Here is a 24,259-nt window from a genome sequence, read left to right as displayed (position 1 = left end):
TTGAATTTGGAATCAAAAAAGGACAGATTAGACCCCGTAATGGAAATCACAGTCCACTAATCAGATGATCCTAAAAATTTTTTTAATGATTTTCTCTTTCTCATTTAGTCCTCTTTTTGCTAAGAGCAACTAACTCCTAAGTGATCATTGTGATAAATAAATCCCAGAATAACAAGATTTATCTGTGGCAAATTTGTCCCACAGTTAGAATTCATGATGCATTTATTGCCTGTTGTGCCAGATAGAGTCTGTTCTAACATTAGCTTCTAAATTCCACGGCAAATTAATTAATGCATTGATAGAAATGGTTGTCGAGATACATTGGAGGATTTTGAGAGATGGACATTAAATGGAATGATGTGTCTTTGACTTGCAGTTGAAGGCTTTCTTTAGTCAAATCTGTTGCTGAGTCCTCATTTTAGAACTCTGTGGTCTTGTGTTCCCTATAGTACTTCTATTATTTTCTATATGAGAACATACTTATCCTTATGCAGCATGAAGGGAAGATGAAAATGGGTTAGCGTTTTAATTTGGCTTCTTTGGTTAACCTTTGAGACTCTTAATATCCCAATCCCTCATTTGTGACTTTAAAAATGGGTTACCTTACGTATTTCTTCTTCTGTTTATTTTGCTGGGATTATATACAGTAATTTTTTTAAAAGAAAGTTTAATGTCCATAAACAATGCTATATAAATAAATTGATCCAATTTGGTATAAGTAAATTGAACACCTAAGCCTTCTCACTGCTATTGTAATTTTCTCAGTTGAGTTGAATGATAACAGTAGAATCAGGGAGAGCCAGCCACACTTCTTCAGACATCTTGACTTTCTTTTAAAGAAAAAAAAATTACCTTATTCTCAATCTCCCTGCTAAATAAAGACTCTACACAGGAAAAAAAAAAAAACAGCTATAATCATTTAGGAGACCTCAATCATCTCTTATTCTCATTGATATTTGGTATTCTTGAATTAACTAGCACGACAGTAAACCAAAAATGTGTGCAATGCTGTATGCCACAACTGTTTGCCAGGCTTGAGACTGAAACTCCTAACTTGTTTTGACTGGGCAACTAATAGCAATTTAGATAGTTCTGTACAAATTTAGAGACATGAGATGCAAAACCATTACTGTATTCCAGCACATTCTTCCTGTCAGAACCATTTAAATCACCATCTTACACAAGCACATATTGAAACTCAACTTTAAGCATTTTATTTTTATGTACATTTCATTTTGTCCAGAAATAAAATATCTAAATACAGACAGACTGTAATGTTGTATATGTATAGCTTTCAACAATACTTGAGCTGAATAAATGCTTTGTACATTAAGTTTGTCTTTTTAATGGAGGTCACAGCTACATTGATAAAATGGATTCCTCATATCCTTTTTTTTTCTTTTTTAACCAATAACAAGCAGAGAGACAAGTACAAGTTAATATTAATAAGCAGCTCAAATAACACTTGGTTAAACTATGTACAATACAAACCATTCATACAAATGAAGACTAGGATATTGAATTTGTTACAATATGTGTAGTAAAGATAAGACAGACACTTATAACTTACATGGTGTCTGTCAGGCATTTCCCTTCTTATATAATGATCAGAACTTGTTTTAAGCAGCCTTAGTTTGTCTCAACTTTGCAAAAGTCCAAAGACTGGTGATGAAAGCTGTAATCCAATGTCTGCCCACATGTAAATTCCAAATGTTTGCTCATCTTTACTGAAAACAGGCTCCCTCCATAGAAAAAAAAAAAAAAGAGCCATCTTATATTACCTTGAATGTGCCTACTGTATGCTGGAAAAAAGTTACTACACTTTGTTGTGTTCATAAAATAAAGAATACTGAGCTCTAAAGACACATTTTTTTTTCCATTTGAACAAGCATATACTCCTACAGTAGTATTTACCAGTACAGCTACTCCAAGCAGTAGTAATGCATGAGTGGGGATTATTGATTAGCATGTACTCAAGACTTTAAAAGAGATTTCCATAACAGCAAGTGTTAGAAACCATTCACTGTCTAGTTAATCCTTTTGCTTGATGATAGTTTATCCTGAACCATTATGAGTCAGATAACGAAAGCCCTCCTGACAGCAATCATGACAGATGCAAGCTGAAATGTATATGAACGTGTGTTTGTGTATATCTATGTGTGAGAGTATGTCTTCAAGTGTGCCTTTAAAACCTGTAGTGATTTACAACTATGCTGAGAGATGAAGCTGACTGGGCAGAAATTACATCGGATTGTTTTCCACTAGCGTCTTTGCAGCCAGTTGACGAGAGCAGCAGTGTAGACACATTCCAGGCAACAGATGTGACCTTCCTCTTTGAGGTAACAGCCCTGTCATATGACCTTTAATTCCTCAGGCTTCAGTCTCACCCATGTCCATCCTCATCCGGAGGGGAAGTAAGGTGTGTCACTGTGGTAGTTGTAGTCGGGGCACACTTTCTGTACTAGTTTATAATCTGTACTATAAAAGGAAATGTAAATACAGATCACCTTGAAGGGCTTGGAGCAGAGCCAGGATACATGACTTTGGGTCTGCTCCTGGTAACAGGTTTTTGAAGGATCATAGTTGCAGAGTGTGTTCTTGGTAGCCTTGTCAACCTTCTCATATTCAATGCGACAGTTAAAGGACTTGGAATCTTTGGCATCAATCACGGTTTGTTGTGCCAAGTCGAATTCCACTATTTTTGTAGGGGGCACCAAGCTGACAGATACATTCCCTTGACCAGTGGAGTTATGCCTGAAATAAACACTAAATGTCCCATTGCCGTGATCTACAATTTTCCCAGTTATCAACAGGTTTAGCTTCACTGTTTTGATGTTGGAATGAAAATCACCCCATCCAAACATTTTCTTAAACTTGCCCGTCTTAACAATGGGCCTTCGCTTGGCCCTGGGCCGAGGCTCTTGTTGGTCTGTGGAGTTCCTCAGCCAGTCCCAAAGGTCTTGCTCAGAATAAGGTTCTGGGGTGTCATATCGCAGGTCTACATCTGTATCATTTTCTTTGCCACGAAAAGTCTGTGACAGGAGTCGGCTGATAGACAAGTCTTTGCTGCTTTCTGTCCATATGTGCTTTAGTGTGGATTTGCTGCTTCCTGATTTTAGAAGTTCTGACTTCCCACCATTCGTTAAATTGGCACATGTGACCTGCAAATGGAACAGAAAAAAATGGTGTTTACATCTCTGTATCTGAGAACAGCTCTTTCTCAGAGGCTCAGAATTAAATGAAGATACTTCACTTAAATTATCTTCAGCATTTGGCCAATATTTATCAACACATGATAAACACCACTTCTATTTTTATATAATGATGGGAGAGAGGAGGTATAGGTGGATAAAAACCACTAAACATGGCTGAAAGACTATATAAAAACATTGACTTTGACAAGGAAAAGACAATCTAAGATGAGTAGAGCAAACTGCATTCAAACAGAAATTAAACCAGTTATTTCTCAGCACTAAGATCCAAAAACTTTTAAAATAAAAACTTTATAAATAATTGTTACTTTTCTACTTCAAAATTGCCATTAGCTTTAAAACTATATGATTCTCAGAACTATGTCAACCAACATCCTAAAGATTTTTGGTCACCCATGCCACAGTTATATTAGAAAAGTCAGTTTTGGCAAGAGACTCCAGTATATTTTAACTGGTCAAAAGAAATCATGTTTATTATCAGCTATTAGTAGCATGGAACATACTGGATAAGATAATGTTTTTACCCTAAGGGCTTAAAATGTGGTCCAGGAAAAGGGACATAAGTGAAAATATCAAATACACAATGTCTTATAGATAATTGTCAATCTAGAGAAGCTAACAACACATGGTCAGTGACAGAGAGGTCACTTCAAGTTGGATTGTGAGAGTCACATTCAGAGCCATTCTCCTGGGATCCTGGTCTTCTCTCTGGGAAGATTTAGATTCCACAGCTAGACCAGGGAACCCTAAATCTAACTGACTGATCAAACATTCAGATCTGTCTTGCCAAATTATACAGGCATTGTCCTATATTTCACAGCTCCTATATTTATGTTTCAGTGTAGAAGAAATAAAAGAAAGAAATGAAAATCCACGATGCATTCATTAGTCTAAAGTTAAAGCAGTGACTTCTGATCTTAACATGAAGAGCTCAAGGACAGTAGAGAAGACAGCTAAGGACCCACAGGAATCAAAACAGCCAATACAAATAAACCCTTTAAGATGTGGACTGATTGCCTGTAAGGTAAGTCTGCTAAAGAGCCAAGATTCACAATAAACCTCTATCACCAGCCCCCTCTAGAATCAGTTCTAAGTCCTATCTCAGACATGAGTCTGACTACCACTCAGTAGCCTCATTTGGGCCTGCTAGTCTCCTTCCAAACTGTTCTCAAAATAAGAGGTAATTGCTGGAGAGCTTTTTAATTCAGGCCTACTAGGAATTAGAGCTGCATTCTAGGGATCTCTCCACAGACTTAGGTGTGGAGGCTTCTTGCTAAGATACAACCCTGGCCTGAGAATGGCCTTTTACTCAGTCACTTGTGCTAAAAGGACTCTATCCCACTCCCTAGGGACTAGCGCATAAACTTTAAACCAGTCTTTCTGGAATCCATGCTCAGTGCTGCCACTTTCAAGCTGTGTGCCCTTGGTCAAGTCATTTAACATCCCTTTACTTAGTTTCCTGCAACTGCAAAGTGAGGGTAACAATGGTGCCTACCTCATAGCATGGCTAACACATGTAAATGGTTCAGTTAAATTTAGCTATGTTTATAAATCCCAAGCTGCTATGTGAAGACAAGTAGAGAAAAAAGGCCACCAAATAGTACATATGGAAGTCTGGCTTGAGAGTAGCTTTGCTCTTGGTCACATGGCCAAGTATTCAGAATCTGCACAGGATAGGTTTCCCAGGGACATATACATACAAGAGGGCCTGGTAATCTAAACTAGAACAAAATCACTTAGAACTTGTAATCTTGTCTTTTCACAGATTCCTCAGGAACAATGAGCTTTACATTACCAGCTGGTAAATAGTCTTATCTCTGCCCAGCTCAAACTGACAGATGTGAATTCTATGAGGCCATTCCCCTCTAGGATAAACTACCAGTTGAAGCTGGTCTCTTCCCAGTAATTCTGAGCTTAAAAAAAAAAACCCTGCAAGCTAGTTAGTCCCACACAAATTCATTGCATCTGAGACTAAATGAGATTTTATAATGGATTTATGTCCCATGACTATACCCTGAAAAACCAAGATGGCAATATTGGGTAGGCTAACACAAAATGTCACTATTTCAAGCTGCTAGTCTAAGTCCAGTTGCAACCCCTGTGATCCCCAAGGCAATAGTGATGCCGTTATAAAAAGATCCAGAAGGCCATTGTGCACAGAGGTTAACAGAGGAGAGACAAACACTGACCAAGGGTGAATAAGACCCTAGGGATGGGATGAGGCTCAGAAAAATGGATGGATTGTGGTGGGGATGAGATCACATGTAAGAGAAATACAGATCAGCCTCAGGTACATAGTCTCCAAATTCTTAAAACATATTACCCAACTGAAATGAACAAACCTCCTCATGTGGAATCAAGGATGGCTATCATCAGATGGGCCACTATTGATCTTGGGGCAAATACTGGGAATTGAAAGAAGTTTGTCTTTGCTGCCAACTTTCTTTTAGTGCTAGGTTCTTCCCCTTCAGTTCTCCTCAACCCTTGAATTGGTCTCTCTCTTTTCCCCCTGCGCCCAAACTGCACCTTTTCCCCCTGCACCTGTTTTCAGAATCCCTTCATGCCAAAACATTCCAGAAATGGATCATACTCAAGCAGTATGTGAGTAAAAATAGCTAAGTGGCTGCCTTATCAAAATTCAATTTGTTGTTTAACAAGGACTGAATATTAAGTCTTAAAGGGATGAAACTGAGAAATAAATATCCTGTGGGGAGGGGGATGATACATAGAAATGTATGACTTTTCTTAAGGGAAAAGCATAAATTTCCCACCTATCCTTTTCACCTGATAATAAAGTCAGTTCTCTATGGAACAATTTTTACTCTAATATGAAAAGTATAATCCTTAGTAGTTCCCAAGTTAATATTATAACTTTATAATTTACAAAACAAATAAAAAAAACTACAATTCTCCTACCAATTCACTGAAGGAAGTACATTTCAAAATACACTTTTTCTATAAAACAAACATTAATTTATAAGAGTAGTACATATCTGTTAGCTTGGAGTTTATTTTTTGTATATTTGTTTTATGTTGTCTCAATGAAATCTAATTGGTTAGTCAAACATCCAAATCTCAACTTGCTTGATTATATAAATGTTGTCGTTAACACAGCTTCTATATTTATGCTTAAGGTACAAGAAATAAAAGAAACAAACGCATATCCTATTTTCTCATTTTTACCTGGAATTACATAACTATTTTCCCATTCTTTGGATGACAAAAAAAAAATACAGGAATGCATTTGGTACTGGCTTGGCACTTGTATCTCAGAATCAACACAGTTGATCAGGAGAGGCACTGTAATGAGCACTGGCTCAAGAAGCAGTAATGAAATTGTCCCAAAAAAGAAAGTTAAATGTAATTAGACTGCAATCCAGCAATGGCATATAAGGAGTGAAAGAAAAGAAAAAAGAAAAGGAAAGGAAAGGAAAGGAAAGGAAAGGAAAGGAAAGGAAAGGAAAGGAAAGGAGAGGAGAGAAAAGAAAAGAAAAGAAGAGAAAAGAAAAGAAAAGAAAAGAAAAGAAAAGAGAAGAAAAGAAAAGAAACATGGAAGTGGGAGATAGGATTTTAAAGGACCAATCTATCCAAAAAAGACGCTAAGACTGGCAGGCAGAAAAACTTCTGAATTTCAGATAGAACAGAAATTTAGTTCTAAATTATACTCTCCACAGCTGTAGTGATTATGAGTATGAGTTCTGGAGTCAGATGGCCTCCCAATCCAGGCTGAGGTCTGTAACAGGTATATGATGTAGGGAAGTTGCTCAACTTGTGTATACTTATGTTTTTCTTTTGTAGAAAACAGGAGAATAATGCCCACCTCTCTCATAGAGCTGCTGTGTGAATTAAACAGGACACTCTATTTAAGGCACTAAGAGCAGTACCTGGGCCACGGTGATTGTTCAACATTATTAATACTATTAACATCCTCAAATATTTTAACCTTTAAATCTCACTACATAATATTTTATGTAGATGAATAATAATAGGATGTGAGAGCAGAAAATATTTTCAAAAGAAAATCTCCTTTTTACATAACCAAAAACTTTAGCAAACAATTAAAAAAAGAAAGCATATAATTTTGAGAGTTCTTGTATTACAATGAAAAAACATTGCAGATCGAATAGGCAGTAAAACTCAAGTTAACAAAAAATTAACATAAGTTCAGCCATTATGCTGCTCAGCTACCAAATGCAATGAATTTATTTATAATGTGAAAGCCTTCCATTGGTGCTGATTGTCAAGACACCTCTCCAGAACATCTCAGTTTGAGCACAGAATCAAAGCAGGTTTCAGCTGTACTGTCAACAACACAGTCTGGAATATTCTGTTCTCCTTCCCTTCCCTTCCCTTCCCTTCCCTTCCCTTCCCTTCCCTTCCCTTCCTTTCCCTTCCCTTCCCTTCCTTTGGGTCTTTAGGAAATTCCCCAGACCTGTCGAGCATAAGCATCCTGATTTATTTTGTTTTATTAGTTCAATAACTATATAGTAAAACTCTGCTAATATTGAGTTAAATAATAGAAATACAAAGATAAATGAAACATGGTCCTTGCCCTCAAGAAGTTCACAGTCTAATGGGAAAATAAATTAAGCATGTTAACAGTGTGATGTATACAACATTCTAGTAGTTAAAATCAAAGTTAAAAGACAGAGAAGATGTAACAGTAGAAATAATCCTCAGATCTTGGAGATAAAAGATGTTTAGGAGTTCAACAGAGAGAAAATAAGCTTAAGGAGATCTTCTAAACATAAGGAACATACTGTGTAAAAGCAAAGAGCTTAGATGGGACATGTTAAATGTAAGAATGGAAAATAGTTCCTTATTGCTGAGCCTTAGGGAGCTCTGATAGGAAGGAAAAGAAGTTGTAAGAAGTGGGTAGAACTTGAAGAAGGTGGGCTAGGGTCATATTGTGATATTCCTACTAAGGCACTGAAACTTAATCTTATAGGTAATGTGGAAGCACTAATTTTTTTCTGTTTTGCTTTTAAGTAGGTCATTCCAGTTCTAGAAGAATCCCTGATTAGACATTGAAGGGAGAGACCTTGAAGGAAGAATGACTGGTAGAATGATTCATTACATAACTAATTGTGATATTTCATTTGAGAAAGTAAAATGAGGCTTAACCAAGGCAATGGAAAAGAAAAAGATAAAAAATGGATATGAAATATTTCAGAGGTAGGATTAACTCAACCGGATGATTTTTTGGCTAAGCAGGAATATGAAAAGTTGAATTAACGAGTTTCCTGGCATCTGCAGGGAATACAAAGGTAACAAGTTAGCTGGAAAATATAATTAAATCTCAGAGGAAAACTGGAGGTTAAGGTGCCTGCAAGCCATTCCAGTGGTGCTATCTAAAGAAAGTTGATAACATGGGTCTGAATGTCTGGAGAAACGTGTGAGATGGTGATGTTGATTTTGTAGTATGAATAGATGCCATTCTGCAGATAGAACATGGGGATACGGAAGAAGGCTGGTAACAATATGTAATGCCAATGCTTTGAGGACAAACAGGAGAGGATCCAGGCTAGGTAGAGACAAAGGAGGCTATTAGAAAGAAAATAATGTTATAGAAACAAAGAAAAATTGGGGAGAGTAAAGACAGGCACGGGAAGATTCAAATTCCAAGTAAAAGTCTTGTGTAAAAGTGTAAACACCTGGAGAGAATCCTCTTGACTTTTGAATCCACTACTAATGACCTTATTGAAGCTCGTTTTCATGGTGGTGAAGACATGATGCTAGATGAGAAAGAGCAACTAGCTTGATGCATCCGCTCCCAGCTGCAGTCAGGAATCACTGGCTGTCTCGTTCTATCATATCACTTTACATCTTAAGAACTTTCATTTTTGAAACACATACATATACACACAAAATTGAAAGTTTTTGAATCTTACCGAATAAAAAAGATATTAGTAAAAAGAAACGTTACATCCAGAACACCCTCTACTATTGATATTATGAACATAATAACAAGTTTCTTTTTAAAAGTCACCTGAAGATTCTTTGATGTCAGTATATCTGAGTGGTAACAAAAGCGGTGAAGACTATGGCATAAAGATGAGTACAAATGAAAAAGCTGACAACCTCTAATGAACTCAGTTCTAAAAACACAAAGCATCATGAACTTTTTCTACAAGCAATTTATTCTATACCAGTGAAAACAGCAAATATACTTTCTGACAGTATAATTTGCCATGTCAAAAGTCACCAACGCCCATTCCAAAGGAGCAGGTTTGCCAGCCCAATGATACCATTTCCACAAATTATATGTGTTTGTCTTTCTCACTGTCTTAGAATCCCTAATGATAATAAAGATTCCTAACATAATTAGATGTATGAAATTGAAAGTATACATTAAAAAACATCCAAAAATAGGTGCAAAGAGAAGGGTCATTTCCTGCAACCATAAACACAGACAGAGCTTGGATCTAACATGAAGGGAAAATGTCTGGGGCAGGATCTGGGCATGGGGCTGAGAAGAAAATACACCTCAGATGGCAGAATGTAAGATATAAGAGCTACCACACTTTGATCTAGCTCTTTCTCTGTATATTTTAGGGCCATACTTTCACATCGCTTTTTCTAATACCTTTTCATTAAAGGCTTACAATCACAATGTCCTACATCACCTTTTAAAATACTTTTCAATGATACCACTTTGGGAAAATAAACCACCCGTCTACTATATTGTCACCTCCATTATGCTCCTGGCCTTATAAGACGGTATATAAACATTTCACTCCTCTACGTGTACTATCTCCAGCTAGAGGTTTCCCCAGATGTTGTGATAAGATGCCTTTTAATTTCTACTAACATGCACATTTTTCTGTCGATCTATTACTATTCAATATAAATAATTTCAAGATTATTTTGAAAATTATGTATTTATTTCATCAACTGTATGAATACTTAAGCCAAAAATTTTAAACAACTTGATGCTTAAGCAATATCTTTCAACATTGAATAACTAATCAACAAAGTGGTCTTGCTCTATGATTACTTCATTTTAACAATTTTATGATTTGCTATGTTGACAATATGTTGCATACTATTAGCTGCTATTGGCTAAGGGCACACTATATTCCAGTCATTGTAATTAGTTTTCAGATATGGCATTGTATTGTATTTAAACTATTCAAACACACTTGCTCTCTCTCTCTCTCTCTCTCTCTCTCTCTCTCACACACACACACACACACACACACACACACACACACACTTTGAAGTCAATATTGTTATCCTCAGCTTACAGATGGGGATATAAAAACTCAAAAAGAGCTTGACCAGATTACTGCTGTTAAGTGAAAAAGCTACTCCCTATTATTCCACAGGCTATGTCTTTTACTCTTAAAATTATTTTAAATATGAAATTCTACATTAATGTGTTTATAAGAATATTCAAACATTATAGAATTTATGAAATGAAAAGTAAAAGCCTGGCTCATCATCAACCTCTTCTCTCTTACAACCCCATCTCTCTCTTCAGAGGTAAAAATCTGTCAAAATTTTGGTGTATATTGTTTATAAATATCTCAACTATTTTTCATATATAAATACTATGTATATAGTGTCATATTTTGTGAATTATATTGTATACTTTCCCATCAACAAAATACTTTAGAGAGACATATCTCTTATACATCCAGGTATATCATCTTTATTAAAGGGGAATATAGAATTTTATATATGAATGTACTATACTTCCACTTTTTGTTTACCTTTTTTGATAGATCCTTAATCATTACATTATTTCACAGTCAGGTTACCTATAGTTGTTTTTTAACCTTGATTCTACTACTTTTTCTGCCATTGTTGTTTCAAATATCTCACTCCTTCCTCCCTTGAGCTGGATTTTAATTTTTATTGATATATAGAGTTGTGTGATTCTTTTAGAAAGCGTTTAGAGGGGATAAACTAAGTTGTCTATGCCTTAAAATGTCTTTATTGGACATAGGCTTACACTGGGTCAAATGTTCATCATTTAATTCACTTTGTTCTACTTAACGTTTTTCTTTCCAAAAAGTAATTTAAATTTTCTCTATTTCAGGCATTGTGCAATCTCCAGCCTGTTTCTTAGCTAGTTCAGAGAAAAACATGCAGATATTTCTAGATATATGAGGCTTTTCATCAAATTTTCCCAAGAGGTCTATAAACTCTTTGAGGGATGTTCTTCTACAGTATGACATTTTGTAACTTGGGGGAGGGAATACCTCCCATACAGTAACCACTGTATAAATTACCTGTATGGTTTATATTCTTACTTACATCTATTTCAACAGTTAAGGTCATTAACCATTTAGTCACAGTCAAGACTGGGGAGGGGTTGGTACATATGGCCTTAAGAGATTTCTCTCTTGAAAGTTTTGAGGCTGCACTTGACATTGACAATACCTGAAGTGATTTTATTATATATGATAAGACAGAGGAAATGGGTTAGTGTTTTAATACATCAAAAATACATAATTTCCTTATGCTGCAAAGCAGTGCTCCAGGAGCAACAGTGTTGCATTAACAATGAAAAAGCAGAGAAGGAACTTTGTGCTTCTCCTTTAACCCAGTAGGTGCTATGAGGTTGTACTGCATACAAACTAAGAAAATGGGCTTTGCAGTCAGAGATCGCAGGACTAACTCCAAAATCTGCTATTTTATCATTAGTGACTCTTTAGGACGACATTTTCTCCAACAGAAAATAGAGATGATACCCCACTCATTGGGTTTTCATGAACATAAAGTAGAAGATTTTATATGTAATACACATAAAAATAGGGGAAACAGTATGAGTTCGACATGTGAGAGCTATTATGCTTGGCTTGGTTATGAAACCCTCAAGAAAAGAAAAACAAGCCTTTCAGAATGCACACTGCTATTCTATTCCTGGTTCTCACTAGAGACATTACATCTGCTCAAATGATCCAAACAAACTGAGATGAAAATTGGCATAATTGTAACAACTCTGTGGTCATCTTTAGCAGTAGGCGGTGATAAGGGACCATGCTGATTACATTATGATTTAGTATTGGCAAATGTGGGCAATAATTTATCTTTAACATAATAATTTTAAAAGAAGGCCTCCTGACCAGACTGAACATTCCATGTCATCCTCAAAAACTAGAAACGTGGTGTCCCTGTCAGTTTGAAGAATGCTCAAATGGCTAAGAATTTTAGGTATGTTACCCCATGAGTTCTCATGTTTCCACAGAGGATGGCTCACTTCTAACATAGGGTACTAACTGTTCTCAACATCACTATATTAGAAATTGGTGTGAGTCATGGATAACTGAGCTCCTCACAAGTTTGTATAACCATAATCATTAGCTTTCTCTTTGGTTCCTTTTCCTACAGGTACTCTTAAGAAATTATATTAAAAATCTTCTTCGTTCTTTAACTGCAGGGGAAAAACACACCTTATGAAGAGGCATGAACAATAGTTTCTGTTACTGAGAAATACAGTTTTTCATCCTGTGAAAATATTGTCCCCTCCCTCATGCTTGCTATAAACTAATGTAAGTTTTGACACATAAACACATTAATATTAATGAGAAATTAAATGTAATTATTCCACTTAGCCTCACTTAACCCATTCTTTCAGAGTGTAACTATGGATTACCCAGGTTTGCATTGCAAAAGTTGCTTCTTTTGCTAGTATTTTATATTACTTCCATTTAGACTACATAAGGAGTAGCTCATGTAAAGACCTCTGGGTATGTGGTTAATATGATGAACAAAATGTCTAAAATAACATGTTGAAAGAGTATTTCTGGGCTGAAATAAAGCCATTTCAGCATCATTTTCAGCATCATTTTTTCGTCACCCTTAAAGAGATTTGAATTTGTCAGTAAATCCAGATGTCTTTGAGGAAAAGAGAAATGTTGCATATGTAGGAATGGCTGGTTAGATCCAGTGTCTTTCTGAAATGAAGGTTAATATGAGTGATTTTCCTTAAAAAAAAAAAAGGCTTTTTATATGGATGGTAATGAAGGTCAAAGTGCATGCCTATCTAGCATGAACCAAACGAGGAAGGACTGATTCACCTTACAGCCCTATTTTCAGTAACTTATATCTACATATTGAGTAATAATAATAGTACACCTTATCCAAAAGAAGCTCAAATTCTTGAGGAATAAGGACTTCGATATTTTTTGAGACAATATACCTACTTACCCTCTGATTATCAAGAGATTGATCTGGAAACATTTCAATAGAGACAAAAAAATTATATAAAAGAAGTGATAGAAACTAGTTATAGGGCAATATCATCCCTTTGCCATTTAGGTCCTAGATAGGTTCAAAAATTCTTCTAGGACATCATTCATATCAGGCTACAGTGTGTGGGCACTGCTAAGAGCTTCCCAGTTACAGAGTGGACAGCAAGCCAGACAGCCAACACAGAAATATAATAGGGGCTAAAATCCTAGAAATACAGTCCCTCCATACTACCATAAAAATCCTGTGGACTAGGAATCCCCAGTTTCCTCAAGTGGAACAAATACAGTGTTCTGAGAAGATACAACATCTAGCAAGGAAAATGGACCCCTCACCATTTCATCAAAAGTTGATGATGATGGAGTTTGAGTTATGTAATAACTTTTGACATTGAGTAAATAAATATTTTTGGATCATGCCTTAGCCAAAGATGTGGTAAAGACACATACTCCTAGAGCACCAGGCCCCAGTGGCTCTTAAACGTAGCTCAGGGAAGACACAACTCATGCACAGGGAACTTCAACGGCCAGTGTGTCCACAAAAATAAAAAAAAAAACAAATAAACAAACAAACAAACAAAACAAAACAAAATAATAAAATCCCTTGAAAGCTCTTAAAGTAGCCTGTTGTTTTGTTTTGTTTTGCTCTGTTTTGTTTTTCTAAAACCCCTCCCAAAATATTAGCAGGCATTCTTTGACTTTCAGTTTCTTTCTTGTAAGATTCCTAGCACTGGGTAAACAGACTCTATCCTCCACAGATCTCTTATCCAGTGCCCGTCAGCTTTGGAACCAAATGCACCTATTGTCCACCGTCTGGTTTAGATTTCACGTTGGTCTTTACCAACCCCTCTCCGCTATTCTCATGGCATGCGGAATCTCATACCAAAGAGCTAGATGGAAAAGGATATTTAGGCAGAGAAATTTCATAAACAAGAAAAAAGATGGCCTCTGGATCATCTTTAATGATGATCCAATTAATCAGATATAGTGGCATGCCTGGAGTCCAAAAAGAAAAAAAAACTTTGCTCTTATTGTCACCAAGGGAACTAAGTAAGCGGTGTCACTAAATCAAAGAAGGATGTTCACCCAAAGTTTATGGTATAGGGAGATATAGATCATGAAAGGAATGGAGTAAACAGAGCTCCAAAATGACAGGATGCTGTAAGTGAAGTCACAATGGGAGTTTAAATGAAAATATGTCTACAGTCAGAGCTCCAAAATCCCCTTGGCCTTTAATGTAACTTTTTTCTTCAGTTTAGATTAGATACCTGTTTATTATTGTTCTTTTTTTCACTTGTATTAAGTTTTGAATTTTAATTCTCATATAATTAACATACAGTGTTATGTTAGTTTCAGGTGTACAATATGGTGATTCAACAATTGCATACGTAACTCAGTGCTCATTACAGTAAGTGTACTCTTTGATCCCCATCACCTATTTGGGTGAAATAGGTGATAGAGATCACCCATCCCCCAAACCTTCTGCCCTCTGATAACCATCAATTTGTTCTCTATAGTTAAGAGTCTGTTTCTTGGTTTGTCTCTCTTTTTCCCTTTGTTATTTGTTTTGTTTCCTAAATTCCACACATGAGTGAAATCATATGGTATTTGTCTTTCTCTGACTTATTTAGCTTGGCATTATACTCTCTGGCTCCATACATATTGTTGCAAATGGCAATATTTAATTCTTTATTATGGTTGAATAATATTCCATTATATATATATATATATATATATATATATATATATATACACACACACATACATATATGTATATATATACACATACCACATCGTCTTTATCCATTTATCTATTGATGGACACTTGGGTTGCTTCCATAATTTGGCTATTGTAAATAATCCCACAATACACATAGGGGTGCATATATCCCTTTGAATTAATGTGTTTGTTTTCTTTGGGTAAATACCCAGTAGTGGGACTACTGGATCATAGGGTAGTTCTATTTTTTATTTTTGAGGAATTGTCATACTATTATCCACAGTGACTGCACCAGTCTGCATTCCCACCAACAATGCACAAGGGTTTCTTTTTCTCCATATCCTTGCCAACACTTGTTTCTTGTGTTTTTGAATTTAGTCATTCTGACAGGTATGAGGTGATCTCCTTCTAGGTTTGATTTGCATTTCCTTGATAATGAGTGATGTTGAACACCTTTTCATGTGTCTGTTGATCATCTGTATGTCTTCTTTGGAGAAGTGTCTGTTCATGTCTTCTGCCCATTTTTAATTGGATTATTTGGAGTTTTTTGGTGTTGAGTTACATAAGTTCTTTATATATTTTGGATACTAACCCTTTATTGGATATGTCATTTGCAACTATCTTCTTCTCCCATTCAGTAGGTTGTCTTTTACTTTTGTTGATCGCTTCCTTCCCTTTGTAGAAGCTTTTCATTTTGATGTAATCGCAATAGTTTACTTCTGCTTTTATTTCCCTTCCCTCAGGAGATAAATCCAGAAAAATGTTGGTATAGCTGATGTCAGAGAAATTACTGCCTAAGCTCTCTCTTCTAGGATTTTTATGGCTTTAAGTCTCACATTTAGATCTTTAATCCATTTTGAATTTTTTTTGTGTGTATGGTGTAAAAAAGTGGTCCAGTTTCATTCTTTGGCATGTAGCTGTTTTTTCCAACACCATTTATTGAACAGACTAATGAACTTTAAAATGACTTATTACAGCATTAGTAATTTGTACTGCCATGAAAACTTTGGATATAACGTATCATAGGATAACTGAAAGAAGGATAGGTTGTTAGGGTAGAATTTCCTTCCCTAGTATGTCCCTACGTTCACTTACTTCCAAACTCTGAGAGGCAGTTTATCCTTTTCAGAAGAGCTGGGTAACACTCTAGTTGCCACTAGAGGGCACAACTAGGACATCTGACAGCTGTCTTTATTCGTGGTGCTGAAGTCAGAATTGTTATCATGAAGGGTTCCGGAGCTCTTTAAAAAAGAAGATAGAGCAGGAAACTTTGTAGTCACTGCTGAGTGACACAGCCCCAGGGAGCCACCTCTTCTGTGAGTTGCAGAGACCAGGAAGGAGCTGCTGTTGCTCAATGAACTCCTACAGCAATTATCACCAACTAAAGAAGCTCTTGTACATCTTCAGTTCCTAACAGATAGTGTGTTAAGGATTAAGACTCTTATATTTATTTGTTTGGAACTAGTCTAGGTCAGTGCACCCTATTTCTACATCTCCAGCCTAATCTTGGCTATGCTTTCCTTTGGCCTTAGAGTTCTGATCATATCTGAATGCATTTTTTACATGTTCTCTTTCTTCCAACTTCAGGACCTTTGCATAGGCTGCTTCCCCATCCTTGGAATCCTTAGAATCCATTCCCATTTGCCTAGTTAAATCTTACTTATTTTATAGCCTAGTTTAAACTTCATTTCCCTAGTAATCTTTGATCCCTTCAGGGTGCCCTGTACTGTTCATTCATGAAAGTAACACCATTATCTATATTTACTCCTTCCTTCCTACCTTCCCTCCTTGCTCTCCCTCTCTCTCTCACTCATTCTCTTTCTCCCCTTCCCTCCCTCCCTCTTCCTTCCTTCTTCCTTCTTCCTTCTTCCTTTCTTCCTTCCTTCCTTCCTTCCTTCCTTCCTTCCTTCCTTCCTTCCTTCCTTCCTTCCTTCTTTCCTTTCCATGAACTGTTATCTCCATGATAAACCCATCCAATGTCTTGGTAACTACTTTTTACTACACTTAATAAAATGTCAGTTTCCAAGTAGGTGCTCTACAAATGTTGGCTGAATGAATAAATGCATTTTTGAATAGAGTGCCTATCCACACATAATGATATCCTTTTGCTGATGAGCTTGCTGCATAAGCAGATGAACAGCTCATTTTCTGACACAGATAAACGTGTTTATATTGTAAGCCTTTGTGGAGGCTTTGTGTAATTCTGTAAAAATGCAGTGATACAAGAGAAAAGGTGATGTTTTTCTAGGAAAATACAAGTCAGTGGCTGCTACAGGCCATTACAACCAGTCAGAAATATTGCAGAAAAAATATCCGAATAACTATAAGAATTTTCATTTAAATAAAAGTGAAAAGTGAATAAGAACAGTATTACCTAGATGAACATAACTTTATTTTGGAGGTTGATGAACATCAGAAAGACTTAACAAAACAAGTATGGTCTCTCAGATGACAAGAAACTTAGTACCATTATCTGAATTTTCTTTCTTGAATTTCTGGAAATTTGATCCTAAATATAATAATGAAAGAAAATGCTGATGGGATTCTAAAAGCAGAAGTTCCTTCAACAAGAGCCTGCCAAATTTTCTGGGGGCATTTTCTTTGCACTATTCAAGTGTACATTTGTATTGACAAATAATAATTGCTTTGAAACAGACAGACATGTGTTAGGCTATTTCTTTGCATAAATGCCATTTGCTTGGAAAATGTAGTAGGTTTTATAAATGTGAAGCAATGCAACCAGTTTTATGGGTGTGTTTGCAAAGTCTCAAAATTAAACTGTAAAAGTGTCCATTAACAGTACAAATTAAATTGTTATTAAAAAATGTGAGTCTCAAAGGCATTTTTGGCTTTACTCTAGAATTGATAGATTATAAATAAATGCGATATGACTGTGACATTTCTGCCTTGTGTTCATATTGCAAAAATCCACAACTGTTGAGAGTTACAATCCCAAAATATCTGAAGCTAAAGAGACCTCCCTAGAAAATGTTTTAAAACTCAGGAAGCTGAGTAACTGCCCTAAATCTTACAAGATTGTTAGGGGCAGAGTTAAAATTGTAGTGAAGGTTTCCTATTGTCTGGTCCACTTTTCCTGTATTCCAAAGTTCACTTTTATTGAAAGTGGGTACTTGATATCTCCTTCAGAGTTTGTCGAAGCTCTAGAAATCAGGGAGTCAACTTCAAAAGAAGGAACTGGCTTATTTTTGTTAAAGGGTTTCTTAATTTTGTGACAGGAAGGGCTACTATGGAAATATGGCACCATGTGCCAACCCTAAAACAAAAGGCACTTCATGGCAATTGTAGCTTGGGGTCCCTGGGGTTGCCTGTGTACACAAACCTACCAACATTTAAGTCTGAATAGTGACTGCTCTGTAGGAAGAAAGAATCGAAACGAGGAAACCACAGTAACCGGTTAAAGCAAATGACAACACAGAATTATTCTTCCATCTCTAAATGAGAAAGTGCTTTAGATTTGTTTCCAAAAACTTTGTCAGTTTCTATTTTCAGAAAACTTATTTTTTTTAATTTTTATTTAATTTTATTTTTAGTTTATATAGAGAGTGCATGAGCCAGGAAGAGGAGCAGAAGGAGAAAGAGAGAGTCTTAAGTAGGCTCCATGCTCAGTGCAGAGCCTGACACAGGGCTCGACCCCATTACCCTGGAATCATGGCCTAAGCCAAAATCAAGAGTCGGACACTCAACCTACTGAGCCACCCAAGTGCCCCAAGATTTTTTTTTTTTAAAGCAAAGTTGAAGCACCAGTTTCTCTCTTTTATAAATACATCAACAAGCATTTGTTAAGTAACTATGATCTCAAACATTTCAAAAATTACCTCAGGGAAGTCATTTTACTCACTTCAAATCTTTCTGTATGCCTGCTCATTCTAGATAACCTACATCAGTACTTTTTCAATAAATAACAGTCTGAGTATTTTGGAGCCCTCCCCTTTCTGCAATGAGCTTTGAGAGTCAGTGACTCTCAACAGGGAATGCTAACGAAAAGCCAGTAATGTGAGCTGTAATCTTGCTGAGAATCACGTTGCAATTGGTGTGTGTTGGGGGTGGGGGGTGGGAGTTGGAATGTGTACAGCATTAAATAGCATATTTGAAATGTACCATTGATTTGATTTGATTCAAAATATTTATTTCATAGTTTGACATGTTAAAAGGAAGATGTGAAATTTATGTGTTTTTTCTGAAAGTAGAGATTAGTTTTAAACAGTCAAGAAGTGCATTTTTAAGTGAGATCATCTTTTACCAAGTGGTCTTGGTTCTTTAGATACACTGTGAGGATGATCCATCTGAATCTGAATCTGCGTAGAAATGGTATTTATGTTTATATTTCTGTAATTTTAAAATGTTGATATAATTTCTAACTTACAAAAAGTTATAAGAAACTTACATATCCTCTTTACTCAGATTCACTAATTAATTTCATTTCATTGTTTATATTTCTCTTTTTCTCTTATATATGTAAAAATGTATGTATATATGTATATAGATTTTTTTCCAAGCCATTTTCAGAGTAAGTTGGAGACATCATGCCCACTTATCTGTAAAAGGGTTCTGGAAAAATTTGTAACCACAAGAAAAAAATTTTTGTAACTATGTATAGTGTAAAATGTTAGCTAGACTCATTGTGGTGATCATTTCACTATATATAATATATATATATATATATGATCATTATGTTGTACACCTATAACTAATATAATGTTCTATGTCAATTATACCTCAATTTTAAAAAGAAGTCTGAAATAGTTCCTAAGACGAATGACAGTCTCTTCTATAACCATAATACAACTATCAAAATCAGTAAATTTAACCTTGATACATTACTATAACTTAATCTATAGTCAATATTAAATGCCATCTGCTGTTCCAATAATATCCATTATGTTTACTAATTTTTTGGTTCAGGATCCAATGCAATATCATGCATTACACTTAGTTGTCATAACGCTTCAGCAGCCTTTCTGTTTCTTTTTCTTTTACATTCTTGTAAAATGTAAAGATTTGAGTTAATTAATTTGTAAAATATTTCTCAATTTGTCTGCTGTGCACTGAAAATCAGTTTATAATAAAATTCTAGGGATCACGGTTGACAAAGATGATAGTGGGAAAAGAGTGTTCCTTGATTTGAGAGTATAGGAAGCCATGCTTTTGAGTAGGTGCAGAGAGAATAATATTACAGTATGCTAAAGCATAGCCTTGTTAAATTATTTCGACTAATATAATTTTACAGGTAATTAATTCGCATTGTATATCATTGTTTTTCTATTTTTGATAATAAACTCATAAAATTTTGTCATTTTATGCCCTCTTCCATTTCACAATTTGTTTAATGAAACTAATTTTTGTGTTTTTTTTAATCTATTTTCTGGGTTCACTAAACTTATCAGTCTAAGGATGATATTATTTTGTTTTAATCAAAAAGATTTTGGGGGAGTCTGGGTGGCTCAGTCGGTTGAGCGTCCGACTTCAGCTCAGGTCATGATCTCACGGTTCGTGAGTTCGAGCCCCGTGTCAGGCTCTGGGCTGATGGCTCAGAGCCTGGAGCCTGCTTCTGATTCTGTGTCTCCCTCTCTCTCTGCCCCTCCCCCATTCATGCTCTGTCTCTCTCTGTCTCAAAAATAAATGAACATTAAAAAAAAATTTTTTAAGATTTTTTAAGTAATATTTGCACAGTGTTTATCATTTTCACCATATATTAACATGTTATATGAGTGAATTGATCTCCAAAATCCTTCCTGGGATGGAGACACCAATAGCTCCATGATAAATTGGAGGAAACAAAGGCCCATTGGCAAAAAGTCTTCCTTAGAATCACATATCCAGGAAGGAAAATTCAGGTTCTGGCCCCAAATCCCAGGGTGGTTCTACCATTACCAAATAAAGGTGGTAATACTATCTATTGTTATTTAACAGGAACATGATTATTCAGTTCCTTGAAGAGGCATGAGCCAATTGACCTTGACCAAGTAGGGGTATCCTCATATTTCAATCTTGAATATAGAACTTCAAGTTCAAGTGTAATCTAAATCATCATTCCACACACACAAAGAAATTAACTGGCAAATCACACTGTTCATTCCACACCAGGTGCTCAGGTGTGCAAATAATGAATTATATATTAAGCAGGTGTTTCATGGCCAAATGATAATTTCAAAGCCATACTCTTAAACCTCAATTTTTTTTTCTCATTGTAAATTAGAGATACTAATACCCTTGCCCCAGCTTTATTTTGAGAATTAGAGACCATGTATATGAATGTTTCTCCTCAATAAATGGTAGATATTAATAACATTTCCTTTAATTTGTTTTATTTTTACTCATCAAGATGGCTATATTGATCCATGTAGTTAACTTTATATGAAAGAATTTAATTTACATAATTTAAATTCATGTAGAAAAAATTGCACATTTTAGGTATCTTGGCATAGTGGTAAGAGTATGGACTCAAGCCAGGCCATGGGCTCACATCCCAATTCTTAAGGCAGATGCCCTTGTCCATGGGAATTGCCTAAATGATGACTTTCCAAGTCATTTGGCAACCAAAGAACTGTTATCCTTTTGAAGTGGTAATACTCCAAGCATAATATGATTTGCACAAATAATCCTAGTATTAGAATGTGAAAGTATGACTTTATAAAGAAACTTGATTCAAACCATAGATTTTTATTTGTTTTCTTCCTTCCTTCCTGTCCTTTTTTTGTTTTCCTTTTTCTTTCCCTTTTTTTTTCCCCTTTCCTTTCCTTTCCTTTCTTTCATGATACAGGAGAGAGAAATACCACCCAATGTCCCCATCAGAGTTGTACTACCCAAGCCACGACATTGTTGATCTATTCTCTACAAAGCATCTCATTAGAGTTGCACAGAAACTCTTACTTTCTATTATGTCAACGACACCTTCGCTGGCCTGGAGACATCAGAGTACTGAACCATGAAGCAATATCTCTGTAAGTAGGCCAAATAGGCCATGACCTGACAGGCTATAAAGTGGTCATTATCGCCTATGAAATCTGAAATTTGTGCTTTGCATACTTTAGAACAACTACCCAGTTGTGCTATAAAGGTATATCTGCCAATGAATAATTAGATTTTTAGGAGACTATAAAGAGGACTAAAATGCTTTCTACTGTGCCAAAAACAAAGTCAATTCAGATTTTATTTTCTCTCCTCCCCTGTTTTTATCCTCACTCTCTGGCAGTCAAACCAAAAATATTTCAATAACAGATAAACAGGCTTCTGTTGCACAATTTACTGTAAAAAATGAAGTCTGAGTTGATGCTACATGGGCGCCAAAGCACCCTGTGTTGTGCACTACGGGCCACTTTCTCATACAGTTGGGTAGAACGCTGTGGGTGGTCAGCACCTAATAGTTGCTTTGTTTGGCTGATGTGATTACAAAGCGAGTTTTATAAAATGTAAAATGACTGAATGAGCCACTTAAATGTCAAGGCTCAGAAGAGATTTGCTTTTATGGTTTAAAATTTAAGTGTTTTTTTTTTTTCCCTACTCCCTGGAGATGTCTAAGTAACTCATTTCATACAGCTTTAATGGTAGAGATGCAAGTGACTTTAGAAAGATTTGGAATAGGATTGAAATATAACTATATAAAATATCCTATTAACTTTTGCCCTCTGTTTTACATTTTGAAGAAGATTTTTAACTAAACTCTTGAAGCTCAGTACCTATGATGTCATTAAACATTTTTCACTTCAGTGGATTGTGACTCTGGAAAATTTGCAACCACTCTTTTCAGCAGAGGATTAAACTTTCAGGGAATAAATTAAACTGGGTTAAAATGTCTAACAGAGTTTTCTGATGAGTGCCTTATTCAAGTGGCACAGAGACATGTTAACTTTGAAATGAAACTCTAGTTAGGTAAATAACTTTTGTCAAGAAGCTGTTGCTCAGGTGCTGAACTGCTCTAAGCCGACTTTATTAATATTGGTTTGCCATCTTCAGTATGGGTGCGGAAAGGAATTTTAAATGCAATTAAAGCTGAGCTAGAAGGCCACACAACTATGTTTTAATCAAAAGCTGAGTTCAAGCCTGCTTTACATATAATATGTGCAAAGAAAGATCCCTTTTTCACATTAAGTATGACTGTATAAATACTCTATTTTGAGAGAGGGCAAGTGCATTTCAAGGAGAACTGCAAAGGAAGAACAGTGCCACACATAAGGAATGATATAAGCACCTAAAGAAATATTGTGCTAGGAATACATTAGTATGTTAAGTATTAATAGTTATGACTTTTTAAACTCTGATCAAGCCAAAATGAATGTGTAAATATGTATGTGTGTGTGTGTGTACACAGACATATTAATGTGGGTTTTTATATATGCACACTCACACTCGTACATGTATACATACACAATCCAATTTTTTTAATTTTATGGTTTAATATTTATCAGAAAAATCTAGAATCCATTCATCTCAAAGCCATTTAAACCTAGATATGAACATTGTAAAAAGATGATTGTCATTATTCAATCCTATTCACAAATGGTAGCATAAAAAAGGGCAAGAACATGCAAAATTAGTATGTGGAAGCATCCTTAATTCAAGACCAAGGATGTATCATCCCCTAGGTCATGTTTTTATGCTCCTCTAGGAGCCTATGAAGGGAGCAAAAGGAGACATAGAAAGATGCAGGAATAGCACAACTTGAATATGAGAAGAAACTGTTGCATTTTCAATCACATTCAACCAATTACTTGGCATGTTAAATGGTTAACAACTGTACATGAGGATGGGTGCTGGGGCAGCAGGGCATGTCCTAGAGGCTTTCTGCCATGCTAGCCAACCCTTTAGATGCTGGACCTTAGGGAAGTAAGGAAATTATCCTGGGGGTAGACCAGAGTTCAGAGAGGCCAGAGTGCCCAGCAGAGTAGTAGGGTGGAGGTTGGGGGAGACACACCAGTGGTTCAGGGCATGATTATTTACCAACCCATACAAAAGTATTTAAGTATTTTAACTTTGGTGCATACCAGTTGAATATACACCCTGTTTTTTTGTTCAGTTACCCTTCATGTTTCACCAGCTTAGAAATACAAATATGTCTCAATAACCATTTAATTCCAAAGGCCAAGGAATTCAGAATGGCTAAAAATCAA

The 24,259-nt window shown here is 35.8% G+C and overlaps 1 protein-coding gene across 1 annotated transcript in view; it reads right to left on the bottom strand.

Moving 5' to 3' along the window:
- Positions 1–2,399: 2,399 nt before the first annotated feature.
- NXPH1 (neurexophilin 1) overlaps positions 2,400–24,259 on the bottom strand; it is a 44,754-nt gene continuing 22,894 nt past the window's right edge. Inside the window, exon 3 of the mRNA XM_047095230.1 lies at positions 2,400–3,161. Coding sequence (XP_046951186.1) covers positions 2,400–3,161 — 762 coding nt within the window. The remainder of the gene's footprint in view (positions 3,162–24,259) is intronic.

Source organism: Lynx rufus, unplaced genomic scaffold, assembly GCF_022079265.1.
Source record: "Lynx rufus isolate CCGP_SWC_20201006 ecotype Redwood Valley unplaced genomic scaffold, mLynRuf1.p SCAF_4, whole genome shotgun sequence".
NCBI classification, from domain to species: domain Eukaryota; kingdom Metazoa; phylum Chordata; class Mammalia; order Carnivora; family Felidae; genus Lynx; species Lynx rufus.
The sequence above is the reverse complement of the archived record's forward strand: the minus strand, read 5'-3'. Positions and strand labels throughout refer to the sequence as shown.